The 26,291-nt window shown below is 48.3% G+C and overlaps 1 protein-coding gene across 1 annotated transcript in view; it reads left to right on the top strand.

Annotated features, from left to right (window-relative positions):
* Window positions 1-22,345, top strand: part of LOC306808328 (gamma-aminobutyric acid receptor subunit gamma-4) — a 36,023-nt gene extending 13,678 nt beyond the window's left edge. The window contains exons 4-9 of the mRNA XM_079318790.1: window positions 11,160-11,380; window positions 11,737-11,819; window positions 13,372-13,509; window positions 14,964-15,116; window positions 17,816-18,018; window positions 19,044-22,345. Of these exons, the coding sequence (XP_079174916.1) occupies window positions 11,160-11,380; window positions 11,737-11,819; window positions 13,372-13,509; window positions 14,964-15,116; window positions 17,816-18,018; window positions 19,044-19,337 (1,092 nt within the window). The 3' untranslated portion in view covers window positions 19,338-22,345. The remainder of the gene's footprint in view (window positions 1-11,159; window positions 11,381-11,736; window positions 11,820-13,371; window positions 13,510-14,963; window positions 15,117-17,815; window positions 18,019-19,043) is intronic.
* Window positions 22,346-26,291: the final 3,946 nt, after the last annotated feature.

The following is a 26,291-nucleotide window of genomic DNA, read 5'->3' as shown; positions in this document are numbered from 1 at the left end:
GCAGCACGGGATAAATCAACATCCATAATGAAGTAATCGGCTTCTGTGAATTCCTGCACGGATCCCATCTCCACCCCTCTGCTGGCAGCAGTGACTCAATCCCTCGTTCATTTTGTGCCAGCCTTTGGAGGAAACTCGAGTTTTTTCAGCTGGGCTGAGTGCTGAAAAGATTTGTTCATCCCGAACTTTGCAGGCAGCCTAGGAAGGATGCTACCAGTGGATGCTTCCCAAGGAGCAGCTGTACCTGACCTGAGAGCATCAGTTCCTTACCCTCACCCACAGAAAATTTTTCTACAGTCTGGGGTCACAGCAGCTGCACCTAGTCCCTGTTTTCCAGAGGTTTCTGCCAGCAGTGGGACTTCCTGCTTGTTAAAGGGTGTCCTGGTTTGAAGGACAGGTGTCTGCCAAGAAAGGCAGAAGCTTCTCTTGGAAATGGAGAATGCAAACCCCCTGCCTCCAAATTATTATAATTTTGAAATTAAGGGGTTCTCAGGCAAAAATATGGGAATTAGGAAGAACAGTTCTTTACTAGGAAAATTAAAATAGAAATACAGTATTACAAAGAACAATCCCAACCCTGCCAGAGTCAGAATCCAAGCTGACACCCATCAGTCAGTCAGGGTGGTGGCAGCAGTCCCATTCCATGGTGGCTGCATCCTCCTGCAGTGGCAGATGTGGTTCAGCTGGAGCAGTGCTCCTGGAGAAGGTGCAGTTTCCTCTGAAGGTGCAGGGATGATGTGGAAGGGTCTGGCTTTCCTCTGGAATCCAGTGGAAAGAAGGTTCCTTGGTGTCCAAATCTCAGTTTTTCTCTGGGTAGGAAAGGCTTGGCTCCTCCCTGTCTGGAGCATCTCCCAGTGGGATGATGGAATTTTATCAGTCATGCCCTGGGACTCAATGGCCATGAACAGGAGATATCTCCTGGAGGGAGGATGGGCTGTGGGAAGATAAAGATGATTGCCCAGCTGGTTTAAAGATGGCCCATTAGCAGATAATATGTGTCAGGAGATCAGGGGCACTGCCCCACCCGGCTGCAGCAGATGGTGACAGAATACACGTTGCTGGTCACATCAACCCAACACAAAGGGCCACTTTTCCAGTGGCCAGGGGAGTCTCCTCACTGGGCTGTGGCCTGTGCTGGAGGGATTTTGTTGCATTTTAAGGCTATATGAGTGGCAAAAAGGATAATGCAACATAGTTCCTTGTGTAATGGAGAAGCAAGAGAGAGAAAGAGCTTTAAGAAACACTACACACTTATATAGGGTAGGTCGTGCAAAACAAAATAGAAAAACTCATTGGTCAAAGAAGGCAACACCTGTTTGAAAACATGCCTCTGAAAAATATCATGTAGCACACATCTTCAGCAGGTGTTTAATCATTGCTTTCAGGTCTCGTCCTTGGGCAGCCCAAGAACAAGGCTGGGGCAGCTTGAGAACAAAGCTGCTCTCTTGGTTCCCAGCCATATCCTAATGACAGGATTTCTCTGCCCTGGCCACCCTGGCCACCCTGGCTGCTGGCTGTGAGTTTGGCAGGGCATTAGAAGAGGCTTTGCTGTGATCCTGAGGCTGCATTGCTGCACAGTGGGAATGCACTGGTGGGGATCCTTTAGTCTGTCATTCTCCTCCACAGACACCCAAAGCCACCTCAGTAGTGCTTTAAGGCAAGGAGAGGAAGCAGAGCAGCAGGGTAGAGGGGTGGGAAAACTGCAGGGAGTTAGGCTGGTTGTTCCTACAGCCATAGGGGTGAAGTTAAGATAATAACTGGGTGATCTTCATTTGGTTCTTGAAAAGAAAAGCTTTGCCCACTGCACTGGTGGGGATGCAAAGCACAGTTGGTTCTACCAAAACCACCCAAAAAAAAGTGCCCTGCAGATCCCCAGGCTGTGCTCATGGACAGGGCTGGAGGCCTGTGTGTGATCCAGGTACTGATCTGTGCTCTGACCCTCATTAAATTGATTCTTCCACGTCAAAGGGAGAGCACTGCTGTGTCAAATTTGAGAGATTTATAGACTCTGAGCTGTACCAATAGTTGTCACTCGGTGGGCTGAATTATTTTTAAGGCAGAGTTGATTTATCTGAACTGAAGGCTTTAGATGTCTCTGCAGGAGAGGATGGGATATTTCAGGTGTGTGAAAATCAAGTCAAAGAGCTGGTCAGAGGCCAGGGTTTAAGGCCAAGCTTTCTGGTCTAGGGCAAACAGCAGCATCACAGGAGAAATAGGCTCATTCTCCCCTCCCACTTGGGACAAATAGCCAGAATTCTTCAGTATTTCCAAGGAGAAATAGGTTCAGGGACAATCAAAACATTTACATTTGGTTTCATCAGATTGTTTTGATTTGCTCTTCATATGGTGATAAATTCTGTCCTGCGTAAGTAAAGCAAGAAAATGAGTATTTGGAAATAAACGTCAAAGTGAAGTGCATCAACTAGATAAGGGTAAAACGAAATATTTTGTTAGCTTACTGAAGAAAAAGAAGTTTTTGAATGAAATTATAAGGTTGAGGTAATTCATTTTAGGGTTTGACAATTTTAATTTATTTTCAGCAAAACTTCGTATTTTTTTTTTTCCAGCAGAAATCAGTTCTATTTATTTCCTGCATTCCCAGATGAAGCCATCCTACCATTTCCCTTAAAAGGCTGCTGTGAAATCTGCCTGCTATAAATGTGTCACAAAATGAAGAGCATTTCTCAGAACTCAGTGGTTGTGGGTGACCACAATCAATGTGCTTCAAGGACCTCTTCATGCCTCAGTGCTAAAGGCAGAATATTCTGATTATGGCATCCCATCTCCATGCACAGGAAGGGTTTAATTGCCCATGGTACAAATTGGAAGTGAGAAGCCAGAGTGAGCCTTCCTGGGGCTTTGCTTCTCCTCACATCTCCTCTAAGCTCCACACTCTGCCCTGGAGTCTCTGTGGCTCCAGCTTGGTGCCTGTCACAGATTTGGTCTTATGGTCAGTGAGTGGCCAGGTGGACACTGCAGCCATTCCACACCAGCACTGCTGACTGCCCCACAACTCCCAGTTTCCAGTTCCCAGCTTTCCCAAGCCCCAGAGGGATCATTCTGGCTGCCTGGGCCACTGTGGGTGGGGGAATAAAGGGGCAGGATGGTTGGGCACCCTGGCATAACCCTCGTGTGTCCATCTCCACGTCCAGAGAGCTTTGTGATGAGGATCTGTGTGCTCGTTCCCCGACCTGCAGTTGGCCAGGGATGGCTCCAACCTTCTGATCAGCTTTGCTCAACAGGGGAGTTGCAGGTGGTGTAAAGGCTCCCCCCAGGCAGATGCACGTGGGAGGTGTGAACCAAAACACTTGGGAGTGTGGGTGGGGGAACACCTTGTCTCCATGTGCCTGGGGAGCAGTGGAGGTCAGAGCAGGGATTCTCCAAATGCTGGAAGCTTTGTTTCTGACAGTTCCCCTCAATCAGCTTCTCTCTCCCTCCAAATTTGCCACCTGTGATGCCTCCCACACTTCATTGTGGCCTTTAGTCTGTCATTCTCCTCCACAGACACCCAAAGCCACCTCAATAGTGCTGTAAAGGCAAGGAGAGGAAGCAGAGCAGCAGGGTAGAGGAGTGGGAAAACTGCAGGAAGTTAGGCTGGTTGTTCCTACAGCCATAGGAGTGAAATTTAGATAACTGGGTGATCTTCATTTGGTTCTTGAAAAGAAAGGCTGAAGGCAGGGAGATCTGTAGCAGTGAAGATAAACCATTTCCTTCCTTGATGTGGCATGTTTGGGGATTGCAGTCTTAGTCTCTGAATGAATCTGCACCCTGTGAGAAGGAACAGTGGATCCTGGTTCCTCTCTCTGGATCAGCAAGAGAAGGGATGAAAATACCTTGGTATTGCTGCTCTCACCAAAAGCCAAAGCCAAGTTCAGGTGCTGAAATTTGGTAAGGAGCAATTAAAGATGTGCTGTCCAGCTCCTGGGAGCTTTGGACTAAGCCAAAGATCCCAAATTTGTTTGGTTTCTTTCTGTGTATGATTCTGGGATATACAAGATCTGCCAGAATATTTCTTACACCACTGTGTAGAAAACAGAGCCTTTATCTTTCTCACCACTTCCCAAAGATGTTCTAAAGTCATTGATGGCAACTGAGGAAGGTCAGGTGGTTGAGTCTCAAAGGAGGCACTACAGTAGGCAGAGACTGTACAAAACAGTTGGGAGGTGGAAACAGAAGGCTGGGAATATTGACCCCTCGTTCCTGAGAGAGTCATTTGCACCCAGCAAGTGCCATGGGAAGTGAGCAGCCCTCGGGAGCAGAGCCCTGCAGGTCCTGCTTGCCCAGGGGTGGTGACCTGACTGCCAGATCACCTCCTCCCTTGCCCTCCCAACAGGGAGGCAAAGAGAAATTGTTCTTTTTCTGTTGCCTGATTCGTTTTTCCCAGCTGCTTTCCACAGCCTGGTGCTCCCTCAAAATCTTATTAGGCTGGGCTGTGATTGTGTGGTGGCTTGAAAAGAAGAACTGTGAAAGGAAAAACAAAGTGAGGAAGAGAAGTTCCATCCAGGAACTGTCAGGGCAAAGAGATTGGTGGTAAACACAGCAAGGGGGCATGAGAGACAACATGAAAAAGATTTCCTTGAAAGAGCTGGTGAAGCAGAGTACACTGTTCCCATCTCCTTGCTCATCTGGGGCCAGCAGAGAACAGGGTGAGGAGTGAGGATCTCTGCAAAGGGCACAAACTGCTCCCCTTTTGTGAGACCAGAACTTCCTCAGATGTTTTGAATGTCCCTTTTTTTTTTTTTTTTTTTTTTTTTTTTTTTTTTTTGTGAGAATTAAACGGGGATTTATAGAGGTGTTTTTTCTCCTAGCCAATACAGGCGTTCCCATGCCATGAGGTTTGTCTTCCAGCCCTTCACAAGGAAATTTCCTTTTGTCTCCTCAAACTCCCCATGAGCCATAAGGACAAATGAACAAAAGCACCTGCCCAAAGTGCAAAATATTCTCTTCCAATTATCCCATGTGCTTCCAGCCTCACCTCTTTTCTCTCCCCACTTGCTTTCTTCCTCCTGCACCAAGTTCCTTTAATCCCAAACATTGTTGGGAGAAGTTAAGCATTTAGCAGTGAGGTGTGACATGAAGACAAGACTTTGGACAAACCTGGCTTTGCTCCATCCAGGGATTTTCCAGAGATTGTGGAAACTGTGCTGCATCTTTGTTTGCATCAGAAGATGCTTCCACATGACTTTGCACCCAGAGCATGTCCTGTCCTGAGAGTGAAGGAAAAAATCAAGCTAAAACGAGGTGGCTCCTTCCTTGAGGTGTTTTGTATAATATTTCAGTGAAGTGCTCAGTACCTTTCTCTTTAATAAATTCTTCCACATCTATGTAGAGCATTCCATGTCCACATCTCTGCCTTTCCAGTAATAACCTCATCAGGGACAGTGCAGACAGACTTGTGCTTCTGCAAAGCAGAGTCTGGCTGATGTCATGTCTCGCCTCAAGGACTTTTCTGGCTCCTCTGGGTAATGGCTGTTAACAGATGCTAAAACACACACCTGTAGGTCTCACAGGGAAAGGCTCCCTGTGCCAGCCCCTGTTCCCATGGAAAGAGGAACTGGCACCCTGGGGCTGCAAGGGAGAAGATAACATCACTGCAGGGCAGGAAGAGATGGTACAAAGGAACATCTCTGAAGAAAGGATTTGGGGTGGTTGGCTGTCAGGAGAGTAAAATCTGCCTTTTTGATGTCTCCACCTGCACATCCATGCAGCAGGAATGGGCAGAGGTGTGGGGGAACAGGCAGGTAGGGGTCTCAGAAGGCAGCAGAGTTTTGTCCAGTTCCCATCTGCCAGCTCCAGGGGTGAGCAAGCCGTGACTGGGGCAGTTTGCAATCCACAGAGCAGAATTTATAGCATGACTTGTTTGACAGCTCCTGGCACGGGCACAGGACATAGAGATGGTTTTTAATAGCACGTTTGTATTATAAAAAGAACTCTGTTTCAGCTGAGATTCCCTGGACAGAGGCGAAAGACATTCAGGCAAGGACAGCGCTGCTGGTGCTGCTGCAGAAGTGAAACAGATGGGAAGTTCAGTGTGTCACCTTGAAAACACAGATCATCACAGCTCTGCTCCTGCTGTCCTTGAGAGCTCCCCCAGTCACTCCAGCATCGTGCCCAGAAATCTCTCTGGGGTCTGATTTGGAGGGAACAGGACTTTGGAAGTGGAGTTAAATTCACATTCTTTTGGTCTTGTTTCTGTAAAGACAGATCTCACCCAGAGCAGGGACATGGAGGTGGCCACAAATGAGGTGTCCCACACTACTAATGAGAGAAGTGGGAGAAACTGGATGCTGCCAAACCAGTCCCTGAAGTAGGTAATGCTGGGCACAGCAGGTTCTGTTGGTGCCTGTCCCCTCTGCTCAGAGAGGGCTCACACATTTCCTGTGTAGAGCACATTCCTGCCCACCAGCTGTGGGGAAGAGAAGTGGTGCATCCAGATGTCAAGAATATATTATAATATATCTATATCTATCTCTATATCTATATTCTAACTATATTCTAAAATACTGTTATCTTATTTAGGTTATTTATTTAGTCTTGAAGGCATCTCCAGACTTTTACTATTGTTGAATGTGTTCTCTGGGATGTAGACACAGATGTGTGGTGCAGTCCAGGATTTGCCTGGGATGTTTGCAGGCTGGGAGTGTGAGTGGGGTGTCCTGGAGAGGAAAATGCTCACCTTGCAGGGCTGTGAGGGTGTGGACAGGCTGAGCACAGCTGTATCTGAAGAGGGAAACTGGAGGAGAAGTTTCCTGGCTTGCCTTGACCCACACAGAGTGTCCTACCAGCCCTTGAAAGAAAAACACCCCTTTCCTGGGTCTCCTCCAAGAAAGAACTTCTGAGAATTTCCTGAATTGCAGCATCTCTAAGAGTGTGCCTGTAATATTTGCTTTGCTTGGCTGCATGATTGACAGCATGGACACATCAGATTCACGTCAGAGCACCTGAAATGCTGTCCCTGCTTCCCAGGAAAGCAGTTGCTTTATTGGACTGCACTGAGAGATTTGCTTGGAGGGGGAGAGGGAAGGGAGCTCTATGAGTAAAAACAAATATCAGAACAATGAAAGCTAGAAGGCGACTGTCTAGGATATTAATCTCTCAGCCTCACTGTTATTTAGGATTTTTCACAGACTATTCTGAATTGGAAGAGACTAAACTATGTCTCCAGCAGAGGAAAATTGAGGAGGGTGTTTCCAGGTCCCTGAGCCCTCTGTTCAAAGGTTTTCTTGTTCTGTTGAATACAAGTGAAGTTGCAAACACCTCATTTAAATCCATCATTTTATCCTAATTTAGGAGGCCATCTAAGACACGTTCATCTCGTGGCTTTGCTCCTCTCTTTTGGCAGAAAGCTGAGCTCTAAACTCAGAAAAAGCAGCTGATAGATGGAACAGAGGAACCACAGGGTCCCAGCCCCTCTGGATCCCACTAACTGCACCCTTGAGAGGGGTCAGCTGAGCTGAACACACAAATTTGATAAAAGCCCTTTGAAAAGGATGCTTTGGCAGAGCCCAGCTGGGTTTATTTGGTGTGGAAGGTAACCTGAAAGCACACTCTGTTCACTTCAAATCTTGTCATGCAAACCTTGTGAATTTAAGCTGTTGTTCTGAAACTCAGTAGCCCTAAATTATATTTGCTCTGAACCCAGGGTGGAGCTTGGTCCAGAGCAGATTTCCTAAAGCCAAATCTGACTGGAAATATGGGCTGATTCTCCATCTGTGAGGGCAGAACAGCAGAGATAACCCAAAGTGGGGGCTCAGGGTAACACACGTGCTAGGCACAGGCTGATTTCTGAACAAGTCTCTTTTTTTTTAGATTGAAAATGTTTGGGATTTTCTTAGAAATTACTTTTCACACAGCAAACTCATAGCTTTCAAAAAATGAAAGGATTTGAGAGTACAATGAAATCTTTTTTTTTTTTTTTTTTCCCAATATGAAGTACCCCTGTCAGCTTCCCATCCTTTTATTCCCACAAATGTTCTTTTACCAAACATTCTTTCCAATGTTTTCAGGTTGTGCCATTCTCTGGAACTGTGTTTCCAGCAGCATCTGTGCTGCCCACATGAGGAAAAGCAGGGCTGGTCAGGGATGTGCTGCAGTGCCAGGTGGTGACAGTGACCAAGGGCCAGCAGGGACGTGCTGGAGGCTGGGCTGGCCATGAGCACACTCAGCCAGCAGAGGACACGCTGCAGGGCATCCCTTGGCACGGGATAAACTCACATGACTGTATTTAGGGTAGGCAGCCCTCAGGGTTTGCCTTATGGGGAGTTTGATTTATTATTTCATGACAGATTTGGCGTAACGTTGCACGCGTGCCAACGTGTGTGTGCTGCCCCACGTGTGATCCAAATGGTGTGGCCAAGCTGTTAAAGCCATTCCTCCCTACTTGGTTAGCTCCTTCTGTTGGAAACACTAAAAATGCCTGTGCTTTCACAGAGCAGTTAACAACCTCCATGTGCTGCACAGCAGATGGTACAGTAATGGTGGGGGCGTATTTTACAATATCCCTTTTCCACATGGGGAAATCGAGGCATTGGGAAGTCTCTTTCTGATGGCTGAGTGTCAGGGGCAGAGAAAAACTACACGGGTGCAGGAGATGGAGAAACAGAGTTTTAGGTGCTGAGCTCATGCCAAACTCAACTTTGATCAGTGGACTCTTCCAAGGTCAGGAAGAATACGAGATATTTCCAGAAGACAACCTGGACTGCTTCATATTGAGAATCCTCCAGAATCCCCCTCTAAGGGCTGTAGGAAGCTGCCCATTGGGGTTAAATCACAACAGCTCAGCCACACACAGCTGCTCGCCCACTCAGCAGCATGGAAGGTGGAAGGGTAAAAGTCCTCCCAAAGGCCAGATCTCTTTTGTATAAATCTTGCCTCAGATAATTCTGAAAGAAAATACATTTGTAAATGCCAAAATTTCCCAATGGGCTCCCTACAGAGAGGCAAGGGAGCCAGCTCAGCTACTAAGTTCTGCCTCGTGAATAGCTGTGCTAATAATAGCCACAGAAATTAGATCAAACCACAGGACAGTGACAATAACAGCTCAGATTTTTCAGAAGAGCTGAATGACTTGTGCACCACACCTTTTGCAAAGGCTGGCTATGAATGGCACAAGAGGAGCTCTTTAACAGCAACCCCTCCTGAAAATCTGGGCTTGACAACAAGTGCTAAGCCCCTGGGATAGCTGACCCTCCACTCTTCCAGAGTGTTAGCATTGATTATCCCAGACTTGAGTGCTGAACTTTACAGCAGGACATAACTGAGCAGCCAGCCCAGAAGTGAGATGTCACCAGAGACCCCAGTTGGGAGTTAAACACTGATAGTGACATCTAGCATGAATTCATCACTGCATTTTTGGTTGCTTTCTCCTACACCAGAGATATTACTTAGGAGGAGCTGTGTAAACTCACGTGAACTCAAACAGGGTGTGCAGTGATGGGGGAGAATATGTCAAATATTGTGCTATTTTGGCCCCAACGCTGTGCAATGCTGCTTTTATTTCACATTTTGCATGTCTCTATCTCCACATACCCTATATCCAAGCAGTACCCAGTGTGATCCAGCACTTTCAGGTGCTGTGATGGGCTCTTCCAACCCCCTGGGCCTGTGCACTTGGCTGTGAGGGCTGCTGCTGTCCTTGGCTCTGTGTCTGCTCATGTCTGTTTTGAATTAACTCTAGAGGAAAAGTCACCCCTCTGAATGTGCTGCACCTGCTGTCCCCACTTAGACATCCATTAGGACCCTGTCCTTGTCACCTTTGCTCATCCCTGTGTCCAAGCATCAACCCAGAGGGTGACACAGCTGCCTGATGGCAAAACCTCTTCCCTCCCCATCTCATTCCTATGCAAGGGACGTGTTGGGGACCCATCCCTCCTCTCTGTTGGCTGCCAGGGGAGTGAGGAAGATGAAGTGGGGCCCCTGCCCTGCCCTGCCCTGCCCTGCCCTGGACAGGACACTCTGTCCCAGGGAGAGCTGCAGCTATTTTAGCAGCTTGGCTGGAGGAGCTCGGAACCAGCAGCGAGGGCAGCGTGGGGAGGATGTGCTGCAGTCATAAAAATTCCACCGAGATAAATCAATAGAGGGCGGAGGAGAATGAGAGGGAGGGATGGCAAAGTCAGACTTTCTTCATCTCTGCACACAAAAGAGAGGGAGGCAGTGGGGGTCATGCAGGTTCAGCAACCAGAGGTCACGTCAGGAGCTGTCAGGAGCAGGGGACTGCACTGGGGGAACTGGGTCTGGGGTCTGGTTCAGCTGCTGAGTGCCAGACTTGCTCCTGCATGGCATTAATTATCACCTTCTCAGGCAGGCTGAAAAAGAGTTAAAGGAGCAAATTGACTTGCAGCAGCGAGCATCAGAGTGGTGGGCTAATGGTGTGGGCTACTGCCAGTCCAATCCAGGCAGGAGCTGCCTCCCAGAACTGCCAGTTATCCATGAGCTAGGACACACTCTCCTACCAAGACTGAAGGTCCTTATTATGATGAAAAATCTCTCTTCTGTCAGCAAGAGACTCAGGATTTTTTAACTGGTTGCACCCAGAGCTGGGACCATGCAGCCCCAGCTTTCTTTTCTAATCTCCAACAAAAGGTATTTGCCCAAGGACCTACAGTGCTCTGAGTTTTCATGTGAACCCTTTGCAGTGCAAATCCTGTAGCAAGGGGTGGATTGTCACTACATTTATGCACAACACTACTACTGCTCTATGTACAAATTAGGTGTGTGGAACAGGGCTGGGCTGTACCCCAATAAAAACCAGAAAGAGCTGTCTGCTTGCCTTCTCTGCTAAGCTGGTGAGCAGCTTTCCCTGCCTGTGATTGAAAAGTGTAGCTGAAGTTAAGGCTGGGTTCAGACAACATCCACACTGCCCCTTCATGCCTGTGCTTAAAGGGAATATTGAGTTGTCTGCCAAGAGGAAGCCCAAGGTCTTGTTTGTATGATCCTGGTTTTCCGGGAAAGGGCCAGGCTCAGCCCACCAGTGAACACAGAGTCTTGAGCTCTTCCTAAATGTGCCATGGATGTCCTGGAAACCTGTCAGTGTTCACCAACACCAGCTGCCAGACTGAGAAAATAAATATTCTGTCTGTGACAGGCTGCAGACCAGAGGAGCAGGCTCTGCTTGGCCTGCATGCCTCTCAGAACATCCCCTTCTTCCTTGCCTTTGGCAGGAATACACCATTGACATCTTCTTTGCCCAGACGTGGTACGACCGGCGCCTGCGCTTCAACAGCACGCTGAAGGCTCTGACACTGAACACCAACATGGTGAGCCGCATCTGGATCCCCGACACCTTCTTCAGGAACTCCAAACGGGCTGACTCCCACTGGATTACCACTCCCAACCAGCTGCTCCGCATCTGGAACGATGGCAAAGTGCTCTACACGCTCAGGTACCGCCAGCAGGGAGGGAACAAAGATGGACAAGTGGTTCCCTAAACTAAAATCCTTTAAAATGGTGTCTTGGTCAGTCCAGCTGTTTTATTCTGTTAATAAGTATTTGGCTCTTTGCTCCCATAACTTCTCACTTCCATAAGCAGAAGGGCTTTTTGAAGGTGAAACTTAGATGTTTTTCCTCACCTTGAAAATATCCGAACGTATATTTTTGGTTTGGAATGTTCCTGCAAACAGACTGATCTTCAGCAAATTAGTTCTCAAGGAAGTGAGAATGCTTCTGTCACATTTAGGTGTTGGAATCAAACCATCTTCACCAGCTCAAAATCTCTTTCTCTCTCTCTCCCTGTCTCAGGCTGACAATTGAGGCTGAATGTCTGCTCCAGCTGCAGAATTTCCCAATGGACACTCACTCCTGCCCTTTGGTTTTTTCCAGTTGTGAGTATACATATTTTAAAGACAGCTTTAGAAGGCTAGAGAAACCTCAGTGTAGTAACTTTTCTGGGGAAATCACCCTCCCTTTTAGGTACATTTTTTCACCTAATTTCTATGGCACCCTTCCTGAGCCATTACCCTTCATGGCCTGAAGCATCCTCCCACTCCTGGGCTAGCAGAGGTCATCAGGGATAGCCTCACAACATCTCTGAGTTTCTCCTTAATTTGGGTGGATGGTTGGAAGAGATTATTTCACTGACCTTCTGGTCACTCCAGACAGCACACAAATATATTCTAGTGGACAAATGGAACCTTGTCCTGCCTTGCATCCTCCCCCTTCTCCCACTCTCTGAGTGAAGTCTGGAAATGTTCTGCTCTAAAGGAGGGGAACTCAGACCTTCTATCTCAGCCACTACTCATCCAGACTCTTCAGCAGAGAGAGCTTCTGATGTTATCACATCTCCTCTGGTAATTTTGCAGGGAGCCTTTCTGCACCAAGAGATCCCTGTCCTTGTGCGTGGGTGGGAAATCTGATTTAATCATCTGAGCCCAGGTTCTCTTGCTTCCCTGCCACTGAAGGGATGCAGCTCAGAGCTCTGAGGTGCTTCAGAAGGAGGCAGCATACTGAGATCTCATCCCTTCATCTCCCACCTCCCCTCATTCTTTGCTAATTAATGTGCATGCTGTACACGCTTGATAATTAGAAACACACTGTTAGTTAGCTGCCAAGCTCTTACTCCATCCTCCTCCTAGGGAGTTTCTCCTAGGTCCCTGCTTCACAGCAGGCTGGTTTCTTTGTCAAGAAAGCCAGAGGCAGGAGAAGCTGTGCTGCAGCCTTCAGGACCAGTTTTGTTCTCCATGGAGAGTGCACCACTTCTTTTCAATAGATCAACTCCCAGGCAAGAGGCACAGGGAGCACACAGAGAAGGCAGAACCATGCTGGCAGCTTTGTATTCCCAATGTACTCATGCCTGGGATGGCACTCATGAGGTGCCAGCTGTCCCAGGGAGCTGAAACCCTTAAAGATTTCAGGCTGGTGGAGTGACAGATTCACAGAACAGTGGGGGCTGGAAGGGACCTTTGGAGATCATCTAGAACAGTCCCACTGACAGGCAGAGTCACCTAGAGCAGACTACACTTGTGTAGTGCAGCCAGGTAGGGTTTTGAAACCAGAGTTTTGACTCCAGAATCATAGGAGGGAGACTCCACAAGCTCCCTGGCACACTGTTCTGTTGCTCTGCCACCCTCAAACAAGCTCTTCCCCAAACCAGCAGAGTCCTCTTGGACCAGCCCACACCTCATTCCCAGCACTGCAGTCCTTAGAAAGGCTCTGTTTGTGGCAGTGCCTTTCCCATCCCCAGGATCTGAAGCAGCACAGGAGGGGAGATGCAGTCCCCACTCCCATTCCATGTGGGAATCTGAACAGAAGGCACCAGAAACGCCTGCCTGAAGGGTTCATGTCTGCAGGACAGCTCTGTTGAGATGCCAGTGCTTTTGCAGCCAGGGTGGGGTCCGTGGCATGCTGTCCCACTGATGTGTGGATGGGTTTTCCCAGATGGATACCCCCGGGAGGAGATTGTCTATCGCTGGAGACGCTACTCCATCGAGGTGTCTGACCAGCGCACCTGGAGGCTCTACCAGTTCGACTTCACTGGGCTGAGGAACACCTCAGAAGTCCTCAGGACTGGGGCAGGTGAGGCAAGGGGGCAGCCCATGGGAGCACCTCTGTGCTGGAGACCTGGTGGGAGGCAAAGGAGTGGGGAAAGAAGGTTACAACAGCGTGGTCAGGGAAAAAAAACCTAAAAGTGAAGGGATGGATCTTGGCTAGAGGGAGCAGAAGTGATAGGGATGAAGGGTGAGGGGAAGATGGAGCAAGGAGAGGCCAGAACCACTGACATCTGTGAATTGTGGGATGACAATGCTGTGAATGAAGCTGTCCCTAATTGAAGGGTCAGGAGGGAGAGGAGAGGGAACTTAAATCCCCTCCCATTGCAGTGTGTGCACGCGTGTAATCTCTGGGTGATGGTTATGATTGAAATGAGGGTGGAGAAACTAGAACTTGCAGGTCTCAGTGTTTCCCTCTGTAAACTCCTGTCAGGCTGATGAACACCTGAACTGTGCTTTAAGAGACAGGGGGAAGGCTGCATGTGTGAAGATACTAAATAATGGAAGACCTTCAGCTCCTCCTCCTCCTCCTCACAATAGCTCACATCCCCTTTTCTTGCCACAGACAACTGAGGAAAGCCTCTGGATTCCTGCAGGTGGGGTGAGCTCATGCTTGTAAGCCCTCTGAAAAGCAAAGAGCAGTGCTTCTCCCACTCTGCAGAAGCTGCTGCTCTTAACAGTGGCAGCCAGGGTAGAAAGGCAGCACAAACTGGGACAAGAAGTGAAAGTGTCTTGAATGCACCAGTGGCCCTCTGATGTTTGTAATTCTCTTTTTTTGGTAATTGCTTGCAAGCTCCATCTTAACCCCAGAGCTGTCAGGTGGCTTTCTTCCAATACTCACTGTGAGCCTCTGAAAAAAGAAAGAACCACCACTCTAAGTTGCCAAATGAGCAATTAGGATGTGCAGCACCACATGCCTTTTGCAGAGGCAGAAGCAGACTCTCAGTGGAAGTGATTGAAGGACACTTCCTTTGTCACAGCTCAGGTAGTTCGTTAGCAAGCCAGGCCATGCAGCCTGGCACAGCCAAAGAGCTCCTATAGAAAAGAAACCCTTGCAGCAATCAGCTGAAGATAAATGCTGTCTGCAGTTCCTTCCCTGAAACTTTTCCAAACTGTGTGCTTTACAGAGTCCTTAGCCAGGCCAGTATGAGTGCAGCCTGGTGGCCATATGGACAGCCAAGCAAACAGCCAGCTGGGCAGCCACCAAGTCAGCTCTTAAATGAGTCACAAAGACATCAAGCAGGACAGATACACAGCCAGCCAGGTAGCCACAGAACCCACTAGCAACAAAACCAGCGAGTCACCAAAGCTACTCAGCCAGCCACGTGAAGTTAACAACCTGGGCAGCTACAAAACCTGATGGACAGGCACTTAAAACAACGAGAAACCTCACCAGAAACTCCAAATTCTGAAACTTTGCTGATTGTCCTGCTTCAGGCAGCCCCATGTTATGATTCCAATGTCTGTGTTGCTTTTTCCTAGGGGAGTACATGGTGATGACAGTTTCTTTTGACCTGAGCAGACGTATGGGTTACTTTGCCATCCAGACCTACATTCCCTGCATCCTGACTGTTGTTCTTTCCTGGGTTTCCTTCTGGATCAAGAGAGACTCTACGCCAGCCAGGACGTCTCTGGGTAAGAGGCAGGATGATGCATGTCTGATGCTTGTCAAACTCTGTCAGGCAAGCAGACTGGCAGTGTTGGGCTACAAAATCTCCTGAAGCACTTGGCTGTTTTCTGGCATTTTTGAGCTTACCAGAGAATATTTCACTCCTTCAGCTTCCTGTGTGTAACATTCCACAGCTCAACCAAATCTCCAGCTGTGCTGGCTTGGGCTGCTGGGTATCTCAGTAGAGCACCTCACTCTCATGGCTTTATCTGAAACCCAAGCACAGCCTTTCCCAAGCTGAGAATGGGATATTCTCATGCACCAAAAGGGACAGGGAGGGGCTGAGCTGTGGCATTGCAGGGCTGCCCAAAGGGCTCCTGTCACTTGCACATTTTCCACGTTTCTTCACAACTTTTCAAGGTTTCTGTGTAGGGCTGCTGACAGCAAGGTTGTAGGGTTAATAGGCAAAGTTGCTTGGCTGCATCCACAGAGTTCCAGGCTCTGGCAGGAGCTGGAAGCTCTGTAGGTACAATCTTTTTCTGCCAGTCACCCCACAGGACCCAGAGAGTGACAACAGCTCTGCCTATACAGGTTTTGTCAGCAAGTTGCAGTGGCTCCTTGAGGCAGGAGAAATGTTTCTGTAGGCTGGATGCTGCTCTAATAGGTGCTGGGGAGATCTCTGTGAGTCTTTAATACCCTTTGGCTGTATTTGCATTTTTCAGCAAGCTGTGATTCCCAGTGCTCTCCTTCCTATCAGCCCCACTGACTTTGCCTTTAATTGGAGGCAGCATTCCCAGCCCAGCCTGCAGGTCTCTGTGGGCATGGAGAGCAGAGGAGGGACCATCAGCTATTCAGAGCCCATCCATGATGGCCATGTCTCCCCACCTCCCTCTCAAGATTAATTAGTCTGGTGCTCATGGAAAAAGAAGGAGGAGGAGGGTGTCATTTCCAATGAAGGTGAGGGTGTGCCATAGTCTGTGGCTGGTAAAGGAATGAATACAAGAGGAAAATGTGCACAGCTCTAGTGACTGTCTCAAAAAACAAAGGCAAGTTTCCCCAGGAGAGGGGCCCCCCTCTCTGAGAAGGGATTACAGCCCATGAAGAATAATGTATTCTCTCCACAGCCCCTGTTGTACTTAATACAAATGATCCCCAGCACATTTTGAGCCTGCCAGCCTACATTAGGGAGATGTAAACTGGACCAGTTCCACTGGCACTTCAAAAACATGGGAAGTCACATCACATCTGCTGATGCAAGCATGGCAGGAAAACATGAAAATCTTTTGCCATGCTCATCCCCAGAGCCACTGAGGCGACCTCAGGAAAGGGTGGCAGGTGGATTTAGGTGCATGCTAGAGAAGGAGAAACAGGATTCCTGCTTCTTCCCCACATCCTGAAAATCAGTGGATGAGATCACAGTACCAGCTCCTGTAGCTGGTCCTGTGCTGGCTCCTGACACTTCATCCCTGGAAGCAGAAACGTGAGCATTGCTGCTTCTGCAGAAACAATTCCAAGCCCCACTCATGTCAAAAGAAATTCCTTATCACCTCCTACGTGCTTGCTCTCTGCATCAAGGAGTGGATAGATTGTGAAGAGCTGTCTCTGAAGAATAGCCAGGGGCAGATTGGAAATGTAAGGGTAGGAACTGGACCAAGGAAATAAAGGGAACCTTGTGATTGGTATCTCCCACAGGCCAGCCTGATGGCCAGGGAGCAGAACAGCACTGGCAGATTTTTTCAGGACATTTTCCAAAGACCACAAGGGCTGTCAATCCCCAAGTGTAAGAAATCAGGGAAGGAAGGCAAGAGACCATCCTGGATGTGACAAGAGCTTCTGGTCAGACTAAAGGGCAAGAAGGAAATGCACAGGCAGTGGAAGCAGGGACAAGTATCCTGGGAGGAGCACAGGGACACTGCCCAGTTGTGTAGGGAAGGGGTTAGGGATGAGGAGGATACTAACAGGGGCTTCTCCAGGTTTGTCTGCCAGAAAGGGAAGGTTAAAGCAAGTTGAATACAATGGGAAAACTGGTAAAAATGGATGAGAAAGAGGCTGAGGTACTTCTTGACTCAGTCTTCACTAGCAGCCTCTCTCCCCAAATTCCAAGGTGGATGGACTGCAAGACAGGGACTGGAGCAGTAAAGTCCCTCTCACTGCAAGACAAGATCAGCTTTGAGACCACCTGAAGAACCTGAACATCCATATATCCATGGGACCTGATAAGATCCATCCCAGAGCATGGCCAGTGTGTTTCCAAGCCTCTCTTCATGATACTTGAAAAGTCATGGTAGTAACCAGAAAAGGGGAAATATTTCCCCCATTTTTTCAAAGGGTAGAAAGGAGGACTCCAGGAACTACAGACCTGTCAGCCTCCCCTCTGTGCCTGGGAAGGTCATGGAATAGATCCTTCCAGAATGTCTGCTGAGGCACATGGAGGACAGGAGTTGAGGGCAAGCCCTGCCTGACCAACCCAGCTTCATGCAGAGCCTGAGTTTCTCACTCATTTACCAGTCCACACTGATGGGCTGTGTGATACCTGAGTTCTGAACTGCATTCTTTTTCATAGAGCATTGTCAGAGGCTCCTCAAGACCAGACTCTGCCTGAGCAGAGCCAAAATGAGACCAGACAAGCAGAGTAGAGGGAAAATGGGGGTGTTTTGAGGGTGGATGTGTGTAGAAGACACAAGTGCTCCTTGCCAGTGCTTAAGGCAGCTGTTTTCTCTCTCAGGCATCACGACTGTGCTCACCATGACCACCCTGAGCACCATCTCCCGCAAGCACCTGCCCCGTGTGTCCTACATCACAGCCATGGACCTCTTTGTCTCTGTGTGCTTCATCTTTGTCTTTGCTGCCCTCATGGAGTATGCCACGCTCAACTACCTGGTGGGAAACAAGAAACCACTGGAGCACAGCCACAGGAAAGCCAGGCTGGTAGGTCATAGGGGCCAGCAGAGGTGGAGGCTGTTAAAACCCCAAATTATTTAAAAATATCCTGCCTGAGCCTGCATTGGAAACTCCTGATGTGGTTTAGTGCCTGACTCACACTGAGTTCATCCAGTCTTCAGACCACTCTGTGTTCTGGGTCTGAGAGGTGAGACACAATCAGAAAAAGCAGGTGAGGCTCCCTTAAAACAAGGAAGCCCCTGTCAGAGCCAGGCAGCCTGTGCTCTCTTATCAGAACAGTTCAGAATGACTCACATGACTGAATGCAAATGCCATTAAGACACCTGTATCTGGATTACAGATGTGTTTTAAGTCACAGAGATGCAGAAACTGACCTTTTTTTATGGTCTTCCATCAGAGGACCTCTCGAGTGTGGGAATAGTAAGCCCGTGGTGGTCACTATTCTCTTCATCCTCATCCTCTGTCTGAGTTCATGGCAGGTACTTTTGACACATTAACTGGGCCAGAGTTTAAACAGAAAGAGGACATATCTGTTCTGGGCCAGGCTCATTTCCCAGCACATCTCATATCCCCCCACCCTCATTTCCCAGGGTGGACAGAGCTCTTCCATGAGGCCAAGAGGAGCCACACAGCTTTTCCCCAGCTTTTCTCCAGTAACTGGCAGCAGCCAGCAGACACATCTGGGCTGCGTGCTGTGTCTTCAGAGACAGCTGAGCTCAGGGAAATGAGCAAAGAGACCAGAACAGATCGAACAGGTCAAGTTTCTGCACTGACTATTATTGGCACAGATGGGGAATCAGTGCAATCAGAGCTTTTCTGTGCCCTGGGGTGCCAGAAGAACACTCAGAATCATGCAGGGAGCTGCCGTTCCCCCAGTACACACACGTGGTGATTCACAACCAGGTGCAGAGACTGGGGATGATCAGTCATCCCTCTCCACTGAACTGCACCATGCTGAGCTGATCTATCACCACTGGGCTGGGGGATGGTGTCCAGGATGTGTTTTGCTGCCTTTTCCTCCCCTTTAACCTGCCTGCCTGTCCCCCTCACAGCCACCTGCCGGTGCACAGGTGATGCCAACCTACACCGCCATCAACATCAACCACATCATGCACTGGCCCCCGGAGATGGAGGAGGATGAGGATGAGGACCCTGGCTCCCCGTGCCTGGAGGGGAAGGAGTGTGAGAGGTTCTTCTGCTGCATCGAGGACTGCCAGACGGGAATGTGGCGCGAGGGGCGGGTGCGCATCCACATATCCCGCCTGGACTCCTACTCGCGCGTCTTCTTCCCCACCGCCTTCCTGCTCTTCAACATCGTCTACTGGATTGCCTATCTCTATCTCTAGCCCTCCTCTGGCCTCAGCTGGGATGGGCTGGGCACCAGGAGGGGCTTCTCGAGGAGCACAGAGAATGTCTCCCCTGTTGTAGCCGGCTGTCAGTCTGAACAACCCGACCTGGTGATTCCCTCTTCCTGCTCTCTCATCTCTTCTGAGAAGAACCAAACAGCTTTTTTTTAGCCTTCTAACATATCTTTTTAGAGAATCTACCCTTTCCCAGACAACCCTCTCTCCAACACCACCAGCATTGTACTCCTTGTAAGATTACTCAAAAACATCCTAATCCCATCTCAAGCATTAGGGATTTTGTCAAAAACAAAAGCCTTAATGCATTTCATTTTTCCATCCAATCCTACTCCAAAATTTCAAGTGAAGTGATGGCAAATGGAGTTTTCTGCACAGTTATTAAGACTGCAAAGGAAATAAAAATACATCTTGCTACTTCTGCACCACTTCCACCAGAACAGATTTTGTGGGGTGCTAGAAGCTCAGAAAGGTCAGAAGGAAACAGTGTGGAAAAGGACAGCAGTGCAGCTTTCCCACAGTAGCTGAGCTTGGCTGCAACGTTTTGGGCCTGCCCAGACATCTGATGGTGGCACTGAGGAGAGGATGGAGTTGCTGCAAGCCTCCCCCAGCTCCCTGCAGAGCATCTCTGAAGCACTCCTCATGGATCACTCCAGGACACCCACCCACTGAGGCACTGCTGATTCCCACCAGACGGTGATGAAAAGCACTTCACAGGCTGGGAAGTTGCTCCACCTGCCTTGGAACAGACTCTTCACAGCCCAGGGTGACATTCCTGCTGCATGACCAGGACTGGGAGCAGGCTCTGCAGTTGGGCACAACCAAAAGAGGGAGGAAATCTTTGTGAGAAAGGCCAGAGAAGCCTCCTGAGCCTGTTGTGGGGTGGTTTTCTTTGACCTGTGTCAATGGGCTGTGAATCACAGAGGGGCAGTGCTGTCCCACCTGGTGACACTCATTGATGCCATCAGACCTGTGCTGGGTAATCAGTGCCAACCTGAGGAAGGGGTATAGGAATGGGAATACAGCCACCAGTGCATTCCTGCAGCTCAGATGTGTTCCCTTCTTTATTTTATTCATAATTGCATCAAACAAAAGTTTTCACTCTAACTGGATGACCCCTCCCAGTTGCCATCATCACTTGGCCTGTTTCCTCACAAAATCAGGAAATGGACTGAGTTGTCCTTGATGGATTTTAAGAAGGATAGACATAATGAGGTGGTCCCATCTTGAAGAGGTGGAGAAATGCATAACACAATTTCTGCTGGGGAGAAACTGCATAATAAGGAAGAGGAAGCTCAGGCCCAAGGTCCATAATGTGTCACCTGGCTGCCTCCCCATTCACACCAGCTGCTGATGTGGCCCACAGCATGATTGTGAAAAGCAGTGGGCTGATAATAGTTACTTACTGTGTAAATTAGAAACAAAAAAAAATATCTTTTTTAAAATCAGCATGTTTAGAAAAAAATTAGAATTTAAAAGACTTGTCAAGAGGAGAAAGCTGGCATGGCTGCAGAGGAAAAGTTAGGAAAGTCTGACTCTCAGGGCAGCTAACAGGGGCAGGAGGTTTCACACATTCTTGGAGAGCAATTTGATCTGGTTTAAAGACGGATTCTGACACTGCTAAATCTGATCTGAATTAAGAAGTGTCATGTTTAATTCATTCACAAATGCAGCCTTACCTGGGTTCCAGATGAACAGCTAGAGCATCTTATTAAGTATACAATAGTACAACACTCAGCTAAGTATAACCTAATGGGGTCAGACCAGCAGAGCTCTGAAAGGGGAAATTGTGCCTGTCTAACCTGCTACAGTTCTTTAAAAATACCAAGGAAGAGATAAAGGTTACTCAGAAGCATAATTTGCTTAGCTACTCCGACAGCTTTTGAAAGGGAGGAAAGAAATTGTGGCGGGCGGTTCTAACTGAGGAAATTGATTTAGCAAAAGAATTATTAAGGAGGTTCTAATTAGAGGAAATTAACTGAGGAGAGGGGGGGGAAAAAAGAATTGTTAAGGAGGCTCTAATTAGAGGAAATTAATGTTTTAGAGAGAAAGACACAGAGAGGGAGAAGTCTAAGAAAAGAATCAAAACAACTTGCAGACAAGGGAAGCTGCTGGGTGACAGTGCCGACTCCCAGCCAGGCTGGTTGATGCTCTGCTCCCTGTAGCAAAGCGTTATTAAATGTAGCAACAGAAAAACCTCCTATGACTCAGCCCTGCACCGACAGGGAGCTGGATTAAACAGGGTCCTGTGATCTCTGTGGCGAGCCAAAAGGAAAGAGCATCCTGGATTAAAGCTGGCAGGCTCTGAGCAAAGCACAGCCTCACATTTGGGGAGCAGCTGTCGGGGGGTGAGTGGGAGAGGACACCCCGGTGGCAAACCAGGGCTGTGCCAGATATCTCCTCAACTGGCTTGAAAGGTGTGCAGGCAGTGGAGGCTGAATGCAGGGAGAGAAATGTGGAAGGGGAACAGCTGAGAAAAGGAGGGTGGAAGGGAAAAATTAACAGCCCTGCGCAATGGAGCCTGAGCAGCTGCAATTTGCTGTGGTTTCAAAGCTCTTGGTGAACACATATGATTATTATGGGTGCTGGAGAACAGGCTTCAGCCCTTACAGCAGCAACTTGTTGGAATTAGACCTTTTACAAAATCAGGGTGTACAAAAACCTAAGAGGATGACAGGGACCAGGACAAACTAGATTGGAAAGATTGTAAGATTTCACCAAAAAAAAAGATAAAGCCAACACACACCCAGGTAATTTAACCAATGATGGAGGATTTGACAGAGGAAAATAGTCTAGCGTGGGCTGGAGCACAAGGAAGCTGATTACTAAGGCTGGGGAAGGAGGAGGGAGGGGGCTTTTTGGCTTAGGGAAATCTGTGCCCATCATCCACAGCACAATAAGTAAAGGCATGCACAAATTCAATCATGTTTTTAATTTTCTATAGAATCTTAAAAAAATAAAATTTAAAAAAAAAAAGAGGAAAGCTAAGAAAAGCCAAAAAAGAAAAAATATTCTCCTCTCATGGAGATTTCAACATTCTCCCCTTCCCAGGGATTTGGTGGAGGAGCTTCATGCCCACCTCCTGTCTCCCCTCCCCAGGGACCAGCATGTCACATTCCCACCCCTGCCATGGTGAGGACAAACACATCCCAGGCCAGCAGCACCAGGGCAGTGACCTGTCCATCCCTGCTGGACACTGGTGAGGCCACACCTCAGCCCCTGGGGTCAGTTTTGGAACAGAGCTGAGAAGGGTCTGGAGCACAAGCCTGATGAGTGAGGGAGCTGGGGGAGAAAAGGAGGCTCAGAGGAGACCTTATTGATCTGCACAACTCCTGACAGGAGGGTGGGATGAGGGGTGGGACAGTCTCTTCTCCCAGATAACAAGACACAGGATAAGAGGAAACATGCTCTAGTTGTGCCAGGGCAGGTGTAGGTTGGATAATGGGGAAGAATTCTTCACTGGAAGGGTGATCAGGTTCTGGAACAGGCTGCCCAAGGAAGTGGTGGAGTCACCATCCCTGGAGATGTTTAAAAGATGTGGAGATTTGGCACTTGGGGAGATGGTTTGATGGAGTTCTTGGCAGTGTTAAATTTGCATTTGGACACTATGATCATAAAATGTCTTTCCCAACCTTAATGATTCTGTGATCCTATCACTCTACTATCTAATATCTAATGATGGGGACTGGAAACCATGATCTCAGCATTTATGTCTTGTGGCCTTTGTTTGGAATATAAAAGAAAATCAGGAAAAAGGCTGATTTTTTCATTTCTCTGCCTCCAATTCCTATTCTTCCCCTCCAAATTATGCTGCATAAGGAACCATTTTTAGCCTGGCTGCTCTTCAGGACAGGGATTCTGTTACTGTGTGTTTGTACAGGGGCTGGCACTCTGGGGCCTGGTCCTTAACTGAGATTTCTGGATGCTTCTTATTATACATAATAAACAACATTATACACTTCCCATCCTCACCACTGTCTATCTACACCTTGTAAGAAGGGTAAAAATTGTCCCTGTCCCCCTGCTGATAGGATTACTGCAGCTGGTTAATTTATTTATTGCCCCAGACAAAACTGTCTTGTTGTAAAGTAGGGAAAAATGTCACTGATATCTTTGATGGGTGGTGGATAATTTTGGGTTTGTTGTTTTTCTTGAAGAAAGGCAGAAGCTGCTTCAAGCCAGCCCTGCTCAGGAGCAGCCTCAGCCATTTAAAGTCATTATTTCTAAAGCAGGAGAAGGCCTTGCTTGTTCCAGCCTGTTGCCATTGTAAATAAAATATCTGATGTTTCCCCAAGTGTCTTGGGGTGGAGGAGGCTTGGCAGTGATATTTGCTGGATTTTATTGCAGCTTTTCTGTCTCCCCATTTGTGCTGGTGGCTTTGGAGCAAATAACCCCAGCTCTGGAGATGGCCTCAAGGGCCACCCTCCTGTCCCTGGGCTCACACAGCCACATCTGTGGCACTTCAACATTTTAATCATTTTATTAACCCCACTTTTGATGCCAGTGGAGGTGCTGGTTTTTGTCACTGAGGCACAGGGAGGCAGGGTGCTGCTTTCTGGGGCAGAGAAAGCCCAAATGGAGCCCCTCCAGCTCTCCCTGGCACACTGTGTATCCCGCTGAGATTTAGCAGTTCCCAAAATGTTAAAAACATCAGGTCATGAACGGGGAGGGAAGGGGGAGAAGAGAAAGTTAAATTAAGTCGTTACTTTTTATATTCCTAATATACATTCATTATAATTTGTCTTCCTCTTAATGCCTCAGATTTGTAGGCCTTGGGAAGATTGAATTTAAGGAGAATGAGAGTGGCAAAAAATCAAGAATGTTCCAAGCTGTGTGCCTCAGGGTGAGGGGGGAGACACAAAAAAATCCTGCCTGCATGAGATGGGAGCAGCTTTCCCTCATGGAGAAATGACTCCATCACCCAACAGCACCACACAACCTCTGGCAGCCCACGGAGGGCAGGGGGCTGGGGAAGAACATTGCCTCCCAATGCTCCCATCAGGTGGGTGAGGAAACCCAGGCACCCAGGGGAAACCCTATTGCCTGCAGACCTCCAATAGAAAAAAAAAAGGAAAAAAAAATTCTTTATTTTTTTGTTTTTTGAAGGATTATGCATGAGAAAATTGACTCAATTTTTCATTAGAAGGACTCTCAGGTCTTTCAGCTTGGTTTTCCATTGCTGTTGATGCTTGACATGATTTTACCCCTCTCTACTTGTTTTTTCTGCTTCTACCCACATCTTCCAGAAAAAGCAAATAATAGTCTGGGCCCTCTCTGTCCCAGTCACACTTCTGGCACCATCTGAGCCTCTGTGCCAGTGAGAACAATGCAGGATAGAGGAGAGCTGGGAAGCCTCAATAGCTGCTCTGAGCAGGTCGGCATAGCAACATCTCCAGGGAAAACGTTCCATGGGGTAATTTCCATTCCCTTTAAAGCCCACTTGGGCTGCTGGAGTGGTATAAAAGGGACTCAGAAAAAGCCTGTTAATTAGGATTATCAGCTTCAGGAACATCAAGCCACAATGCTCTGAGCCTGAGCCATTTATCTGAGAGAACTCAAGGCTCTTGACTACCTCCTTCACAAGGCACAGGATCCCACGTGTCGAGGCAGAAAACTTTGAAATCAGATGGCAGAGCTGTCTGTGAGGGAAGGGCCTTACCCTGACTGCTGAATGGCTCTGCAGCCCCTCTCCTGTGCTCACACCACCCTTTGCTGGGCTCAAGAGGCACAGACCCATCTTATCAACATGAGTTGCACATGGTGAGAAGCCCACAGGGCACGTGCTGGGTGCCCCAGGCAAGATTTTGGGGTGATGCATGTACTATGGATGGCTGAAGAGCCCTGAGAGAAAGCAGCCATTGTGGATAAAAGGTGGCATCCATGGGTGGTGTCACTGTCCTGGTTTGAAGGACAGGTGTCTGCCAATAAAGGCAGAAGGTTATCTTTGAAATAGACAATGTAAACCCCCTTCCTCCAAATTATTATAAATTTGAAATTAAGGGACTCTCAGGCAAAGAGATGGGAATTAGGAAGAACAGTTCTTTACTAGGAAAATTAAAACAGAAATACAGTATTACAAAGAACAATGCCAACCCTGCCAGAGTCAGAATCCAAGCTGACACCCGTCAGTCAGTCAGGGTGGTGGCAGCAGTCCCATTCAATGGTGGCTGCATCCTCCTGCAGTGGCAGATGTGGTTCAGCTGGAGCAGTGCTCCTGGAGAAGGTGCAGTTTCCTCTGAAGGTGCAGGGATGATGTGGAAGGGTCTGGCTTTCCTCTGGAATCCAGTGGAAAGAAGGTGCCTTGGTGTCCAAAATCTCAGTTTTTCTCTGGGTAGGAAAGGCTTGGCTCCTCCCCTGGCTGGAGCATCTCCCAGTGGGATGATGGAATTTTATCAGTCATGCTCTGGGACTCACTGGCCATGAACAGGAGATATCTGCTGGAGGGAGGATGGGCTGTGGGAAGATAAAGATGATTGCCCAGCTGGTTTAAAGATGGCCCATTAGCAGAGAATATGTGCCAGGAGATCAGGGGCACTGCCCCACCCGGCTGCAGCAGATGGGGACAGAATACACATTGCTGGGCACAGCCTGCACTGCAACCCAAGACAATCACTGTGCCCTTTCATGGACTCCTTGTTAAAACAAGGCAGGGACATTTTCACAGCTGCTGGGATATGACTTTTATTCAGCTGCCATAAGGTTCCTGCCTTTCATCATTCTGCTGCATGAAAGGCCCAAGGAAGGTGATAAGTCTGTAAAAATGAAACCCATCTTTGCAGCAGTATCACACACATGGGCAAAAAAAAATGCTGTAGGGAAAGGCTGAGTCATTGCCAGGCTGCCATGGGGCTGATTTGCATCTCTGGAGTGTTACTGACCCTGACAAACCTCCTCAGGAACTTTTGCTGCCACCTCCCCTTGCCAAGTGTGTGGTGAAAC

Source organism: Erithacus rubecula (assembly GCF_903797595.1).
Source record: "Erithacus rubecula genome assembly, chromosome: 15".
Lineage (NCBI taxonomy): Eukaryota > Metazoa > Chordata > Aves > Passeriformes > Muscicapidae > Erithacus > Erithacus rubecula.
The sequence above is the reverse complement of the archived record's forward strand: the minus strand, read 5'-3'. Positions and strand labels throughout refer to the sequence as shown.